This window comes from Heterodontus francisci, chromosome 16 (assembly GCF_036365525.1).
Source record: "Heterodontus francisci isolate sHetFra1 chromosome 16, sHetFra1.hap1, whole genome shotgun sequence".
NCBI lineage: Eukaryota > Metazoa > Chordata > Chondrichthyes > Heterodontiformes > Heterodontidae > Heterodontus > Heterodontus francisci.
In genome coordinates, this window is record NC_090386.1 from 80,112,520 (window position 1) to 80,127,552 (window position 15,033).

At 45.5% G+C, this 15,033-nt stretch overlaps 1 protein-coding gene across 2 annotated transcripts in view; it reads left to right on the plus strand.

Annotated features, from left to right (window-relative positions):
• The window catches only part of rbbp8l (retinoblastoma binding protein 8-like), a 248,093-nt gene that overhangs the window by 191,703 nt on the left and 41,357 nt on the right, over positions 1–15,033 (plus strand). For both annotated transcript variants that reach the window (XM_068048838.1, XM_068048837.1), the window contains exon 15: positions 5,394–5,523. In XM_068048838.1, coding sequence (XP_067904939.1) covers positions 5,394–5,523 — 130 coding nt within the window. The remainder of the gene's footprint in view (positions 1–5,393; positions 5,524–15,033) is intronic.

Sequence of the window (15,033 nt, forward strand, 5' to 3'; positions counted from 1 at the left end):
ACCACAGGCATCATTATAAAAGTAATTACTCCCCTTGGGATTGAATACCATTCAATCTGGTAATCCTGAGCTCGATCAGCAGGCATAGGTCCTGCTAAGTTTCTTAAATGGCGTTCTGGCCAAAGTTCCAGGGATATTTTGAGAACTCACCCAGAAACATCAGGCTATGGAGGGTGTGTGAAGGTCTTTTTTGCCAACAGTTAAGAGTTTGTAGATCATGTTGGTTGTTCCTCCGGCGGGTTGGAAGCTACACTGGGACTCTGGAAGGGACTCCTCCACAATTGGCAAGACGTGACTAAGAAGTAACCTAACTAAGATACAAACATCAGCCATCTCCAACATGACAATATCCAAGTAACAGTCCTATGCAATGGTTCCACCACAGACCCCTTCCCTGTCAAAACAGGTAACAAACAGGGGTGGGTCATTGCACCAACACTATTCTCAATCTTTCTTGCAGCAATGCTGCAACTTACTACTGGCAGGCTGCATCCTCCCCCCCAGTAGTAACTCATCACATGGATGGTAACCTCTTCAACCTCAACCAACTGAAGATCAAAACCAAGACAACAACCACTTATGTAATAGAACTACAGTATGCTGACGATGCACAAGTTACCGCTCACTCTGAAGAAGAACTGCAATAGATATTTGGTGTATTCACCAAAGCCTACAAGAGCATGGGACTTGCCCTGAACACCAGGAAGACGAAAGTCCTCTATCAGCTCACACCAAATGTATCAAATCCAACTTCTTCAATTGAGATTCATGGTGAAGTGTTGGAAAATGTCCCCCACTTCCCATATCTTGGAAGCTATCTATCCCAAAAAGCTGACATTGATGGGGAGGTACACACCAAATCCAATGTGCTAGCTTAGGCTCAGGTAAATTACGTACTCACGTTTTCGAGAATCATGATATCAGACCCGATTCAAACTCAAAGTTTATTAGGAAGCAGTTCTACCCATGCTTCTCTACGGTACTGAAGCTTGGACAACTTATAGATACCACATCAAGGTCCTAGAACAACATTAATGCTGTCTTAGAGGATCTTACAAATCAACTGGGAGGACAAAAGAACAAACATGAGTGATCTCCATAACACAGACACGCCAAGTATAGAGGCCATGATAATCTCAGATCAACTGAAATGGATGGGACATGTCGTTAGAATGCCCAACTCAAGACTGCCCAAACAGGTGCTCTGCTCAGAGCCTGTTCACATTGGGGCCAAAGGAATCATATCAAAGACAATCGCAAAGCTTCCATGAAGGTCAGCTCTATTAACATCAACACATGGGAAGCAGATGCCCAATCGTGACCAAAATGGTGATCCATCATCAAAAATGGTGTCAAAGACCCTCCAATTAACAAGAGCAGCCAATGAGAGAGAACAGCAAAAGAAACAGAGAGCGCGGGCAGTTGCTCGATAACCATTCATGGTTATTTGCTGAGTTTCATTTGTGAAAATATATGCTCATACATTATATACAACAGAAAAATACTGTGGAAATCTGAAATTAAAAACAGAAAGTGCTGGAAATGCTCAGCAGATCTGGCATCATCTGTGAAGAGGGAAGCAGAATTAACGGGGGGTTGGGGAGGAATTTCCCCAGCTAAGGGAAGGCAGGTTTGTGTGTGCGCAGGGAGTTAAATCCTCTGAAACGGACATCAGGTCGGGATCCCGACGTCAACCCACCCTCCTCCAGCTTTCCCTGGGGCAGGTTCCGAGGCCAGCAAGGAAACCCCTTTGGATCTGGCGGGAAACCAATTGAGGCACTTAGCTTCTTTAACCCTGCATTCTGACTTTCCCAGCCAGTGAATGGGTTCCACGCTGTTTCAATATCTTGTCAGGTTGGAGGAGGTGAGTGCACAGCAGGAACTCATTGATACCTGAAACTGACCGAGCAACAGTATAAAGGCTGAAATCGGCAAGCCTGTGATTAGCCACAGTGAAAGGCTAGCGCTGACAGGAGTAGTTCTTTCATGCTGAATTCACTGATTTCTTTAGGAACAAAAACTTTGTCCAGTAGCTTTCAAATGTCTTGGATTCTACTGAGCGCAATCTTGTTGCCTGTGAGATGTCACTGTAACATGGTGCTACCTATTCTGCAGTAGCCTGGGCCTTTGAGGAGGAGTTGGGGCTTGCTCCAGTCAGAGGCCCGAAACGATAACTCTGCTTCTCTTTCCACAGATGCTGCCAGACCTGCTGAGTATTTCCAGCATTTCTTGTTTTTAATCCCAGAGAGCTGTCTGCTTTTCTTCACTCGTAGGATTTCCACAAGTCCAGGCGGTGATGGATAGCACTCGTGGCAATCAAGGCACCATCAGATCAGCCAGGCATCTCTGTTAAACAAAAGGGCTTCCACTCCCTTAATGTGCAGTTGGTCTGTGACCATCGCAAGAACATCATGTGCCATGTTTCCAGGGAGCTGCCAAGACTCTTTCATCCTTCGGCAGTCTCATGTACCCCAGGTGTTCTCTGCACCAAACAGCCTCAGCAGTTGACTCATGACTTGCTAATGACCCCAGTGAGGAATCCTCCCACAGAGGCACAGGAGAGGTAGAACAGGAGCCACGTCACCACCAGTACAAGCCATTGGATTTCTCAAAATGAGGTTCAACTGCCTTGACCAATCTGCAGGTGCCCTCAATATACAATCAATGGCTACAGCAGCTTTGCAGCAGGCACCAACACCAAAAGCAACCACCCAAAATGTCGACTGGCAGCTTCATGTGCGGCACTTATGGCAGAACCGGTCTCTCAAGGATTGGCCTCCACAGCCACCAGCAAAGTTGCACCATATGAAGACACCCCATCTAAATGTATTTGTTCGCTGCATGTCCATCATCTCTCGTAGATGGAAGGAAACCAACATTTATGATTGATTCTGATATATCCACGATTCCAAACAAATGAAGAATGGTTTAAATCCTGTTCCTGAGCAATGGGGCAAAGATGGGTTTCCAGTGAAAACTGCATTTAAAAAATATTTTTTTCCACCCATATTGAATTTTGTTCTCATCGTGCCTTTAGGGCTCCCATCCTCCATAGCATTCCATCTCATGGGGCTGAGCGTGATGTGTTTTGGTGCCACCCATTGAACATATGCGCCCAACCTCCCTCGCCACCTGGCAAGGTTTCATGTTGCCACTATACTGAGAAGAGGATTTCACATTGTATGAAAACAACATATTAAGCTAACAATGCACTGCTGAGTCAGAGCATTTACGAGCTGCGTCTGTGCTATATTCTGTACTATGTTGAGTTTTCCCTGTCCCAATTTTCCTCTTGCAGTATTGTGACATAAAGATATGGCTGGGTTAGAAAAAGGCTCAAGTAATAGATGGAGACTATGCAAACACAAAGACAATTTTAGATTAAGTTGATTCCTCCTGAAATATTCTACAGCATTTGTTATACATATCACTGCACACTCCTAAACAATCCAACACAGTCACAGTTATGTCACATGTTAACAAAACAAATTACAGGACAATGGGTATCTATAACGTAAAGTATGTAATCAAACTCGCTTTTCTGCTGAATACTTCTCTCCTTCCTTCATAGTTTAACTGTACTTGACCAAGTAGTTACCTCTTGTGCTGGCTTATACAAGAAGGTGACAATTTTTCAGGGAAAAATGCAGAGTGTGTCTCAATTCACTTTCTTCCTTCTCTCCTACCACCAAACCACGCCCCCCCTCCACCCACCCCCCCCCCCCCCCACCCCCTCACTGTTCACTTGAGGTGATTGGATTTGTTCCTGTGGCAACCATTGTGGGTCAATGGTGTTCATTTTTTCTTATTTCAGAAGGTAATTGCACCCATTTTATATTAAGGTATGTAGAGGTCATTGCTCTTGCTCTCTAGAACTCATCACATTTCAATAACAGCGAATGTATTTTTTATCAAATTTCATTTTGTTTTTTCCCAGCCTGCTGATTCAGCCTGTTTCCTGCCCAGACAACTTTTTTCTGCTGGGGGAAGTGACATGTTTGATTCACAGCAGGTCTTATTTGTTCCAGAATGCTGAACAATGTTAGCAAGCTGAGAACATCCATTTTGTCTCAGTTCTATTTTTTAAAATAACTATAAGGGAGGTTTACTGAGGATGTGGCTTTACCCTGACTGTAAATTTCACCTTGAATGCACCAAAGGTAGTACTCAATAGAAATATGCAATTGTCCACCTTTAATATTGATTACATTTCTGGTACAAATTACATAAAATGTGATCTGATATGAACTCAGAACAACTGGTAACAAGGGAATAGGTATCGTCATTCATTACTTTTAACCATTTAATATGTAAAACAACTTGGAAAAAAAGAAAGACTTGTGCCTTTGTGCACTATAGTGCCTTTCACAATCTCAGGACATCCCAAAGTGTTTTACAACCACTCTGGAAGTGTAGTTACTGTTGGAAATGCAGCAGCCAATCTGTGCGCAGCAAGTCCCACTAACTGCAATATGATAATGATCAGATAATTTATTTTTGGAATGTTGATTAAGGGATAAATATTGGCCAAGACACCAGGGATACATCTCCTGCTCTTCTTCAAAATAATGCCCTGATATTTCTTTTATATCCAGTGTGTACCATCTATAAGATGCATTGCAGCAACTCGCCAAGCCTCCTTTGACAGCACCTTCCAAACCCGCAATCTCTACCACCTAGAAGAACAAGGGCAGTAAATGCATGGCAATATCACCACCTGCAAGTACCTCTCTAAGCCACACACCATCTTGGAACTATATCGCCAATCCTTTACTGTCGCTGGGTCAAAAACCCAGAACTCCCTCCCCAACAGCACTGCGAATGCACCCACACCACATGGACCGCAGCAATTCAAGAAGGCAGCTCACCAACACCCTCTTAGGGGCACAAATGCTGGCCCACACCCTATGAAATAGGAAAACAGTAATTTTCAAAACACAATAACTGTAGTAAACTATAAGCAGCAGTAGCTGAACTCTGGTAACATACCTAATTGACGTGAAAAGATGATCCTTTTTAATCCTCTCTCTGCCCACTGAGGACTCCTTTCATATTCAATATGAAATGGTCGTAGGGTTTTTTTTTAAAAAAGAAACCATAGAATTAAGTCTCTGTTCTAACTTGCCTTATCTCTGCCAGCCTTTTAAAAAGAAACATTGACCTAGTGGTCAATAGTCTCCTTAACTGAACCCTATTCCTTTCCTTCTGCACGAGCTTCCCATCACTGGCTTCACATACAGAGAGAAAATAATACTGCTTATCATTAAGCATTAAGTAAAAATCTCCAAGCAAAAAAACCTGAGGTTACTGGTGAGAGCAAGCTCTGTGGCTCTGGTATTTTGTAGTATGCAGTCCTCCATTGTGAGCTTCTAAAGATTTGTTTGCCTTCTTAGACCGCAGACTTTCAAGAAGTGAATGAAAACCAAGGGATAAAAGAAGAAAGTGAGAAGCATCAATCTGGAAACAATGAGGTGCAGCCAAGAAAAAAGAAAAAGAAAAGGCTACAGGACTATTGGACGTCTGGTAAGAATGGAACATTTTCTGATAGATTTGTATTTTCATAAGAATAATAACACAAAAAAATTCTGGTATTTCCTGAGGTTCAAACCCCAGATTGTGGGCAGAGACATTGGAATGATAACAGCTTGTTTGCAATGCAGTGGCACACCATATTCTCCTCATTGAAACACAATTGAGCACCCAGTGCCCGGTTATTAACATCGAGCAATTATTGGAGTCGGACATAGAATTGCCAGACAGTAACAGATCTGAAGTCTTGTTAAGGCAGCAAATGAAAACAAGTTGGCCAGTTGCTGTTTCTTGTGCCTTATTAATGCAAACCAAACAGATTCAACCCGACAGAGGCAGAACAAGAAACGTAAATGGCTTCCAGATTATGGAATGTGAAAACAGGTATAGAAATGTGTGTTGTTTGCAGAAACATCTGACTCAGGCCAATAAAACGTATCCTCCACAGTGTTTGCTTGACCCTAGGCAAATGAGCAAGAGATGTAGAAGTATTGCAGGTGATAATTACATTTGTCCTTGCTGGTTACCATACACTTAAGGCTAAAATTGGTCACTGCTAGCTATTTCTGAAAGCTGCAAATAATGTACCATTATTCTTGGATGGGGATTTGCCTCACAGATCATTCAATGTGTTTGGAACTGATTAATGGATCATTGCATTCTATTCCATGACAAGAATTCTGTGGGGTTGTGTAAAGTATGTCTTGGTAGTTGTATTGTTGGAAAGACTGTCATTTTACATTTTGTGAAGATCTAACCACCTAAGAGTAATTTTGAAATGTCCTTTGCTCTGGGATACTTTCAAAGGAATTTGGGGCAAGATCTTGGATAATGTTTCAGGAAGATCACAGTCAGTCAGGTATCATCTTTTAAGGGCGGGTCCTTTATTAGTTCTATAGTTATCCATTACCATCATTAACAACGAGCTCAGTAGACTCAATGTGGATATTGCAGCACTTCAGGAGACACGCCTCCTGCGAGCGGATCTCTAGGAGAGCAAGACTACACCTTCTTCTGGCAGGGTAGGGATCCTGAAGAACCAAGACGGCATGGAGTGGGCTTCGCCATCAGAAACTCTTTGCTCAGCATGATAGAGCCACCTTCAAATGGCTTGGAACACATACTGTCCATCCGACTGCTCACTGCCTCTGGCCCACTACACCTACTCAGCATCTATGCTCCAACACTCTGCTCCCCACCTGAAGTAAAAGACCAGTTCTACGAGGAACTCCATAATATCATTAGTAGCATTCCTAATACCGAACATTTGTTCTTGCTGGGGGACTTTTACGCCAGGGTTGGGGCCGACCATGACTCATGGCCCTCCTGCCTTGGGCGCTATGGCTTTGGAAGGTTGAATGAGAATGGACAGAGACTGCTGGAGTTGTGTACCTATCACAACCTCTGCATCACCAACTCGTTCTTTCATACTAAACCCTGTTACCAGATTTCATGGAGGCACCCAAGATCGCGTCGTTGGCACCAGCTGGACCTCATCGTCACACGGCAAGCCTCTATAAACAGTGCCCAAATCACACGCAGCTTCCACAGTGCGGACTGCGACACCGACCACTCCCTGGTGTGCAGCAAAGTTAGACTCAAACCAAAGAAGCTACATCACTCCAAGCAGAAGGGCCACCCGCACATCAACACGAACAGAATTTCTTATCCACAGCTGTTACATAAGTTTCTATATTCACTTGAAAAAGCCCTTCAAAACACTCCTGCAGGAGATGCAGACACGAAGGGGGCCCACATCAGAGACATCATCTATGACTCAGCAATGACCACCTTTGGCAAACCTGAGAGGCAGAATGCAGACTGGTTTCAATCTCACTTTGAAGAGCTGGAACGTGTCATAGCCGCTAAGCGCATTGCACTGCTGAACTACAAGAAAGCCCCCAGCGAGTTAACATCCGTAGCACTTAAAGCAGCCAGAAGCGCTGCACAAAGAACAGCCAGGGGCTCTGCAAATGACTACTGGCAACACCTATGCAGTCGTATTCAGCTGGCCTCCGACACCGGATACATCAGAGGAATGCATGATGGCATTAAGAGAACTTTTGGGCCAACCATCAAGAAGATCGCCCCCCTCAAGTCTAAATCAGGGGAAACAATCACTGACCAACGCAAGCAAATGGACCGCTGGGTAGAGCACTACCTAGAACTGTACTCCAGGGAAAATGTTGTCACTGATACCGCCCTCAATGCAGCCCAGTCTGCCAGTCATGGATGAGCTGGACGAACAGCCAACAAAATAGGAATTCAGTGAAGCCATTGATTCTCTAACAAGTGGAAAAGCCCTTGGAAAGGACGGCATTACGCCTGAAATAATCAAAAGTGCCAAGCCTGCTATACTCTCAGCACTCCATGAACTGCTTTGCCTGTGCTGGGATGAGGGAGCAGTATCACAGGAGATGCGCGATGCCAATATCATCACCCTCTATAAGAACAAGGGTGACCGCGGTGACTGCAACAACTATCGTGGAATCTCCCTGCTCAGCATAGTGGGGAAAGTCTTCGCTCGAGTCATTTTAGACAGACTCCAGAAGCTGGCTGAGCGTGTCTACCCTGAGGCACAGTGTGGCTTTCAAGCAGAGAGATCCATCATTGACATGCTGTTCTCCCTTCGCCAGCTACAGGAGAAATGTCGTGAACAACAGATGCCCCTCTACGTTCATTGATCTCACCAAAGCCTTTGACCTCGTCAGCAGACGTGGTCTCTTCAGACTACTAGCAAAGATCGGATGTCCACCAAAGCTATTAATTATCATCACCTCATTCCATGACAATATGAAAGGCACAATTCAGCATAGCGGTGCCTCATCAGACCTCTTTCCCATCCTGAGTGGCGTGAAACAGTGCTGTGTTCTCGCACCTACACTGTTTGGGATCTTCTTCTCCCTGCTGCACTCACATGTGTTCAAGTCTTCAGAGGAAGGAATTTTCCTCCACACAAGATCAGATGGCAGGTTGTTCAACCCTGCCCGTCTGAGAGTGAAGACCAAAGTACGGAAAGTGCTCATCAGGGAATTCCTCTTTGCTGACAATGCTGCATTAACATCCCACACAGAAGAGTGTCTGCAGAGACTCATTGACAGGATTGTGGCTGCCTGCAACGAATTTGGCCTAACCATCAGCCTCAAGAAAACGAAAATCATGGGACAGGATGTCAGACATGCTCCATCCATCAATATCGAGGACCACACTCTGGAAGTGGTTCAAGAGTTCACCTCTCACCAGTAACCTGTCTCTCGATACAGAAATCAACAAGCACCATGGGAAAGGCATCCGCTGCTATGTCCAGACTTGCCAAGAGAGTGTGGGAAAATGGTGCACTGACACGGAACACAAAAGTCCGAGTGTTTCAAGCCTGTGTCCTTGCTCTATGGCAGCGATGCCTGGACAACGCATGTCAGCCAAGACACACGTCTCAACTCATTCCATCTTCGCTGCCTCCGGAGAATCCTTGGCATCAGGTGGCAGGACCGTATCTCCAACGCAGAAGTCCTCGAGGCGGCCAACATCCCCAGCATATACACCCTACTGAGCCAGCGGCACTTGAGATGACTTGGCCATATGAGCCACATGGAAGATGGCAGGATCCCCAGGGACGCATTGTACAGCGAGCTGGTCACTGGTATCAGACCCACCAGCCGTTCATGCCTCTGCTTTAAAGACGTCTGCAAACGGAACATGAAGTCCTGTGATATTGATCACAAGTCGTGGGAGTCAGTTTCCAGTGATCGCCAGAGCTGGCGGACAGCCATAAAGGCGGGGCTAAAGAGTGGCGAGTCGAAGAGCCTTAGCAGTTGGCAGGAAAAAAGACAGCAGTGTAAGGAGAGAGCCAACTGTGTAACAGCCCCGACAACCAATTTTATCTGCAGAGCCTGTGGAAGAGTCTGTCACTTTAGAATTGGCCTTTAAAGCCACTCCAGGCACTGCTTCACAAACCACTGACCACCTCTAGGTGCTTACCCATTGTCTCTCGAGACAAGGAGGCCAAAGAGAGAGAGAAGAGAAGAAAGAGACTATGGAGTACTCTAACTAGTCTTGTACCCCAAAGGCTCCTTTAGTTTAATCTAATGCTGAAGTTTAGTGCAGGAGAAGCATTTTTATATCTTTTCTTAACATTTCCAGGAGCTAAGCATGGTTTTAATTACTGTAAACATAATGTTTGTACTGAGTATTGTTCATTTATTGGTTTAATGCAGAATAAGTTATTTAATGGTTTACACCCTGTGCCACAGTTTGATAGAGTCTATATTATTTCACCTGCCAAAGATGAAGGCCAGGATTTTGTGTGTCCCCCTGAGGTGAGGTCAGAAGTGGGCGGGGGGCATGGAGTATCACGGAGGGGGAGTGGGGGGATGGAGAAGTCACGTCGCCAACCGATCTTCCTGGGGGCTGGGATAGGTCAATGACGGCTTTCCCGCCCAGAGGCCTACTGAGGCCCTTCAGAGGCTTATTAACGGCAAATTAAGGGCCGCTTCCTGCCATTGCTTGGATCTTCCCAGCAGCGGGGGTGGCCTCCAACGTGTGGGGTGAACGCCTTGTAACATGAGGCATACTTCCTGCGGGCTTGGGGACAGTCCCTCCTTTGGGGGTAAATTGTGACCCAAGAGGGCCCCTCCCCCCAGGAACCAATTTACAACTGGGATCCCCTCACCCTGGACTACCCAACTACCCCTCAGCACCCCCTTGCCAGGGACTTCCATACTGGCCCAGTGACCCTGCCTCTCACCTACCTCTGATCCGGGTTTCCAGCACTGGGCCTGGGTCCGAGGCCTCTGCAGTACCGGCAGTGGCCACCTCTTCTGGTGGCGTTGCCAATACTGCTGAGCTGCCAGCCCTCTGATTGGCCGGTGGCTCTTGGAGGCGGCATCCCTGTCTTTAGAGGGACGGGGATCCCGGCTCATGAAACTTTGATTGGAAAAGACCAAAGGATTGTTCCGGGGAGGGGCGAAAAGGCCAAAGCAGGAATCCCCCCATCCTTTCGGCCTGGCGCCGAGAGCCCGGGCTCCAGCATAAAATTCAGCCTGATGAGTTCATGTAATAGCACATGATATGTTACGATAAGCTGTAGTGATGAGGTTTCTCTTTTCAACCTCTATGTCACTATACTTACTAAGATATCGGGACAGTAAAAGCACACGATGGCTCGTACACAGTACGCAAGATGTAATGGGAGTGGCCAATGATGCTGGACCCAAGAAAATATTTAACAGAAAAATGTTAGAAGCAGTCAATTCATATTTATTGTGGGGCTTTAGGAAATTCTGGGAGAGGGATATATGGAAGGGATTGTGAATAGCATCCTGACTGATGATTCAACCCTGGTGCTCATGGTGACAAGAGTCAAGCTCCAGTGAGGTACAGAGGTTGACACCAAAAAATGAGGCATCAGTTCAGGGACTGAAAGGATTGAATAAGCACACAAGTAGGCATAGTTTATGATGGATAGACCTTCGTTAGAATAGGTAGTTAACAAATGAATATAATAAATTGTGGGACTGAAGATGGGGGAAGGTTCAGTGAAGGGAGATTTAGAAATCTAAAGAGAAATGTCATGACAATAGAACAGTGTACCGATTTGGGTAAAGACAAGCAGAAGGACAGAGAGTTTAACCGTAATAGTGCATCAGCGAATAAGATCCATGCAAATAATAACAGCAAAAAAAAATTAAAGGCTCTTTATCTGAATGTGTGAAGCAGTCATAATAAGACTAGTGTCACAAATCGAGATAAATGTTTTCGATCTAATCATCATTTCAGACACATGGTTACAGGTGACCAAGGTTGGGAAATAAATATTCCAAGGTGTACAACATTTTGAAATGACAGGCATAATGGAAAAGAAGGAGGAACAGCCCTGATAGTAAAGGATGGCATAAGGACAGTAGTGAGACAGGATCTTGGCTCAGAACATCAGGAAGTAGAATCAGTATGGATAGTGATTAGGAATAACAAAGGTCAAAAAATGCCAGTGGGAGTAGTTTATAGGCTCCCTAACAAGAGTTATACTGTTGGACAGAGCATTAAGCAAGAAATAATTGGAGTTTTTAACAAAGGTAATGTAATAATTGCGGGGACTTTAATCTACATATAGACTGGGCCAAACAAATTGGCAAAGATGAGTTTGTAGAATGCTTTTGTGACAGTTTCCTGGAACAATACATTGTGGAACCAACTTGGGATAACGCTACTTTATATCTAGTATTGTGCAATGAGGTAGGGTTAATTAGTAATCTCATAATAAAAGATCCGCTGGGTCAAAGTGATCATGATACAGTTGAATTCCATATTTAGTTTGAAAGCGACATACCCCAGTTCCAAACAAGAATCTTAAACTTAAACAAAGCCAATTACACTGGTATCAGGGGACAGCTGGCTAAGATTGATTGGGTCATAGACTAAAAGGTTTGGAGGTAAATAAACAATGGGAAACATTTAAAGAAACGATTCAAAATGTTCAACAAAAATACATTCCATTTAAAAAGAACAAAGGGGGAAATTTTATGTGTCCTGCAAGAGTGGCTTTGGTGGTGTGCAGGGTGATTTAATCAGGCATGAGTTATTTTTTCAGATTTCTGGCAGTGGTTTCTTTTATCACCATTAAGTCAGCGATGTGTTTGTGGTGGTCTGGGGTTCCCCCTGCAAGGTGGCGGTTTGCAGCTTTGCATTCATTTTCATACCCTAACCCTACACATAGTTCAAATTAAGTCCTACCTGCCAGATTAAGTTAGCGGTATTCCCATGCCACCCAGTTCGTGTTCATTTAAACGTGGCATACACCAGTCGGCTTTGTGCAGTTGTGTCTGAGGTCAGTGGTTTCATGTCTTGAACTCATTGGCACAAGGAACGCATTGGAATGTATGTTTGGCTCCAGGCTCAGCACCAGCAAGGGCGAATATTCTCAGAGTATGGCAGCAAACGCATGGGGGGGCGTGGTGGCGTGCATGGAGGAGCAGGGGAGGGTACTCGGGGAGGACCGAGTGGGTTATCAGGTGCATGAAGGAGCAGAGGAGGACATCATCCAGGGTGTGTAGTGGTTGTTAGTGCTGCTGAAGCTGGCTGTGGGCGGTTGTGGGGGTGGTGGGGTATGGTCAACAGATGATCATGATGGGCCTAAAGGGAGGGTGAGTGCTGTCAATGTCTGGGACCTGTGGGGCAAATTCAGGATACTGGCTGGCAGGGGGAATGGTCACAGTCAATGGGAGCTATCAGATTCTGTAGGGGAGAAGGTCGAGACTTAGGGTTGGATGTTCTATGGCATCAGAGGGAGGGGAACGGGACTCGTCAATAACATTAAGGTGGATTTGAGGAGAATCAAGGGTCAGAGTGGGCTTTTGGATGATAATGGGGGTAGGAGTAGAGGGTAGGAGTGGCATGAATAAATTGATTGTTACACTGTCCAAGGTAATGGGGGAAGGTTCAATGGTAACAGAGGGAAGGTTTAAGGTTACATTGGGTGGGTCAAGGCTGATGGATGCAGGCTGGAAGGTGGCAGGAGGAGGCTGGAAGGTGGGGAAACACGTCTTAAATTGTACACGCACATTTTCTCGAACAATAATGCAAACAGTGTGGCCACTCAAGGATTGCAAGTCAAATGGGAGGAGACAAATGATGGTGGTTGGGATTTCCTGCTGGCTGCAATTTTAAGGCACATTAAATGATCTGCTCATTGCCTCGATGGGTCAGCTGACTGGGAAAGAAGGCTGATTTGGAACATTCTGCTCATTTTCATCATTTGCAAAGCTGCAGCGACATGGGTCTCGTACACCCAATTTGTCTGCTGCCATGGGAAGAAGAGCAGAGTGCGCTACTAAGGGGGGCTCTTTTCCCTCAACGCATGATGCCTGAATACCAGCAGGATGTTCAGAAAGATAACATCCAGGAGCGGCATTGTTCAAAACGGGCACTGGCACATCACATCCTCAGGACAAGGACAAATTACCTTCAGTTGTCAGAGAGGCAATGCCAGAGATGCCTAAGGATGTCACGTGAAATGGTCACAGAGATTTGTAGGATCTTGCAGCACGGCCTGCAGCTGTTTGGGTTTGATGAGAATCCCTTGCTAGTTGCCCTCAAGGTGACTGATGCACTCATTTTCTTTGCCAGCAGTGTCTTCCAGGGATCAACGGGCGATATACGAACGTATGAACATTTGAATTAGGAGCAGGAGTAGGCCACTCGGCTCCTCAAGCCTGCTCCACCATTCAATAAGATCATGGCTGATCTGATTGTAACCTCGACTCCACATTCCCACCTACCCTTGATAGCCTTTCACCCCCTTGTGTGACATATGTGGCATTTCACAGTCTGCGACCCATAGGGGCATCAAAGAGGTGACCAATGCCCTATTTCATCGTGCCAATGATTTCATCCACTTACCTGTAGATGAGGACAGCCAGGCAGCAAGGTCTGCGGCCTTCGGCGCCATCGCTGGGTTCCCTAGTGTGCAAGGGGTGATTGACTGTACTCACGTGGCCATTAGAGCTCCCTGGGATCAGCCTGCTGCATTTGTGAATAGCAAAGGCTTTCACTCTTTGATGTACAACTGATTTGTGACCACAGCAGAAGAATCATGCAGGTTTGCGCTCATTTCCCAAGGAGCTGTCATGATTCATACATTTTGAGGAACTCACAGCTGCCAGGAATGTTTGACAAACCAGCCGAAGTGGACGGGTGGATCCTGGGCGACAATTGTCACCCACTTTGAACATGGCTGATGACACAAGTGCGGCAACCCCAGAGCGCAGCTGAAGAGAGATACAATGCTGCTCACACATCCACAAGAGACATCATCGAACGCACCATTGGCATGTTGAAAATGTGCTTGACCAGTCTGTAGGGGCTCTTCAGTCTGTTCCACAGAGGGTCTCATGAATAAGCATCATCTGTTGTGCATTGCACAACCTGGCAATTAGATGCAGTCACATTTTGCAGGCAGATGTACGGGAGGAACACCAGTCCTTCTCAGTTGAGGATGACTGCGAAGGGTGAGGAGGAGGACAACAATGCAAACGATGTCATTATGGATATAAGGGCCATGGAGAGACATGCAAGGGAGAACCTCATATTTGCAAATTTCAACCAATATTAAGGCACTTCAAAGAGAAATGTTGGGAGGGCAAAAAGAATTCTCCAAATATGTTCACATATGCCTGAGGTCTTATTCATTGCTGTAGTCGAAAAGAAGGGCTCTTCTGACAGCAGCACGTGAATGTGCGGTGGAGATGTGCCTAATGGCCTGTAAACTATTAACCTTATTGAAAGCGACCTGCATCTCCATGGAAATATTGTCCTGCATCAAGGCATTAACCTACACACATAGGAAGCTACAACGTTGCAGCACTTTGACGTGACCAGCAGATCAAATCTTCTCTAGGTTATGATGGAACCGAAAACACACCTATGCAAGGAATGTAACGGGGTGACCACAAAACTGCAAATGTAAGGCATGTCGTTAAGGAAAAAAGTGCAAATTCTTCAAACGACAAA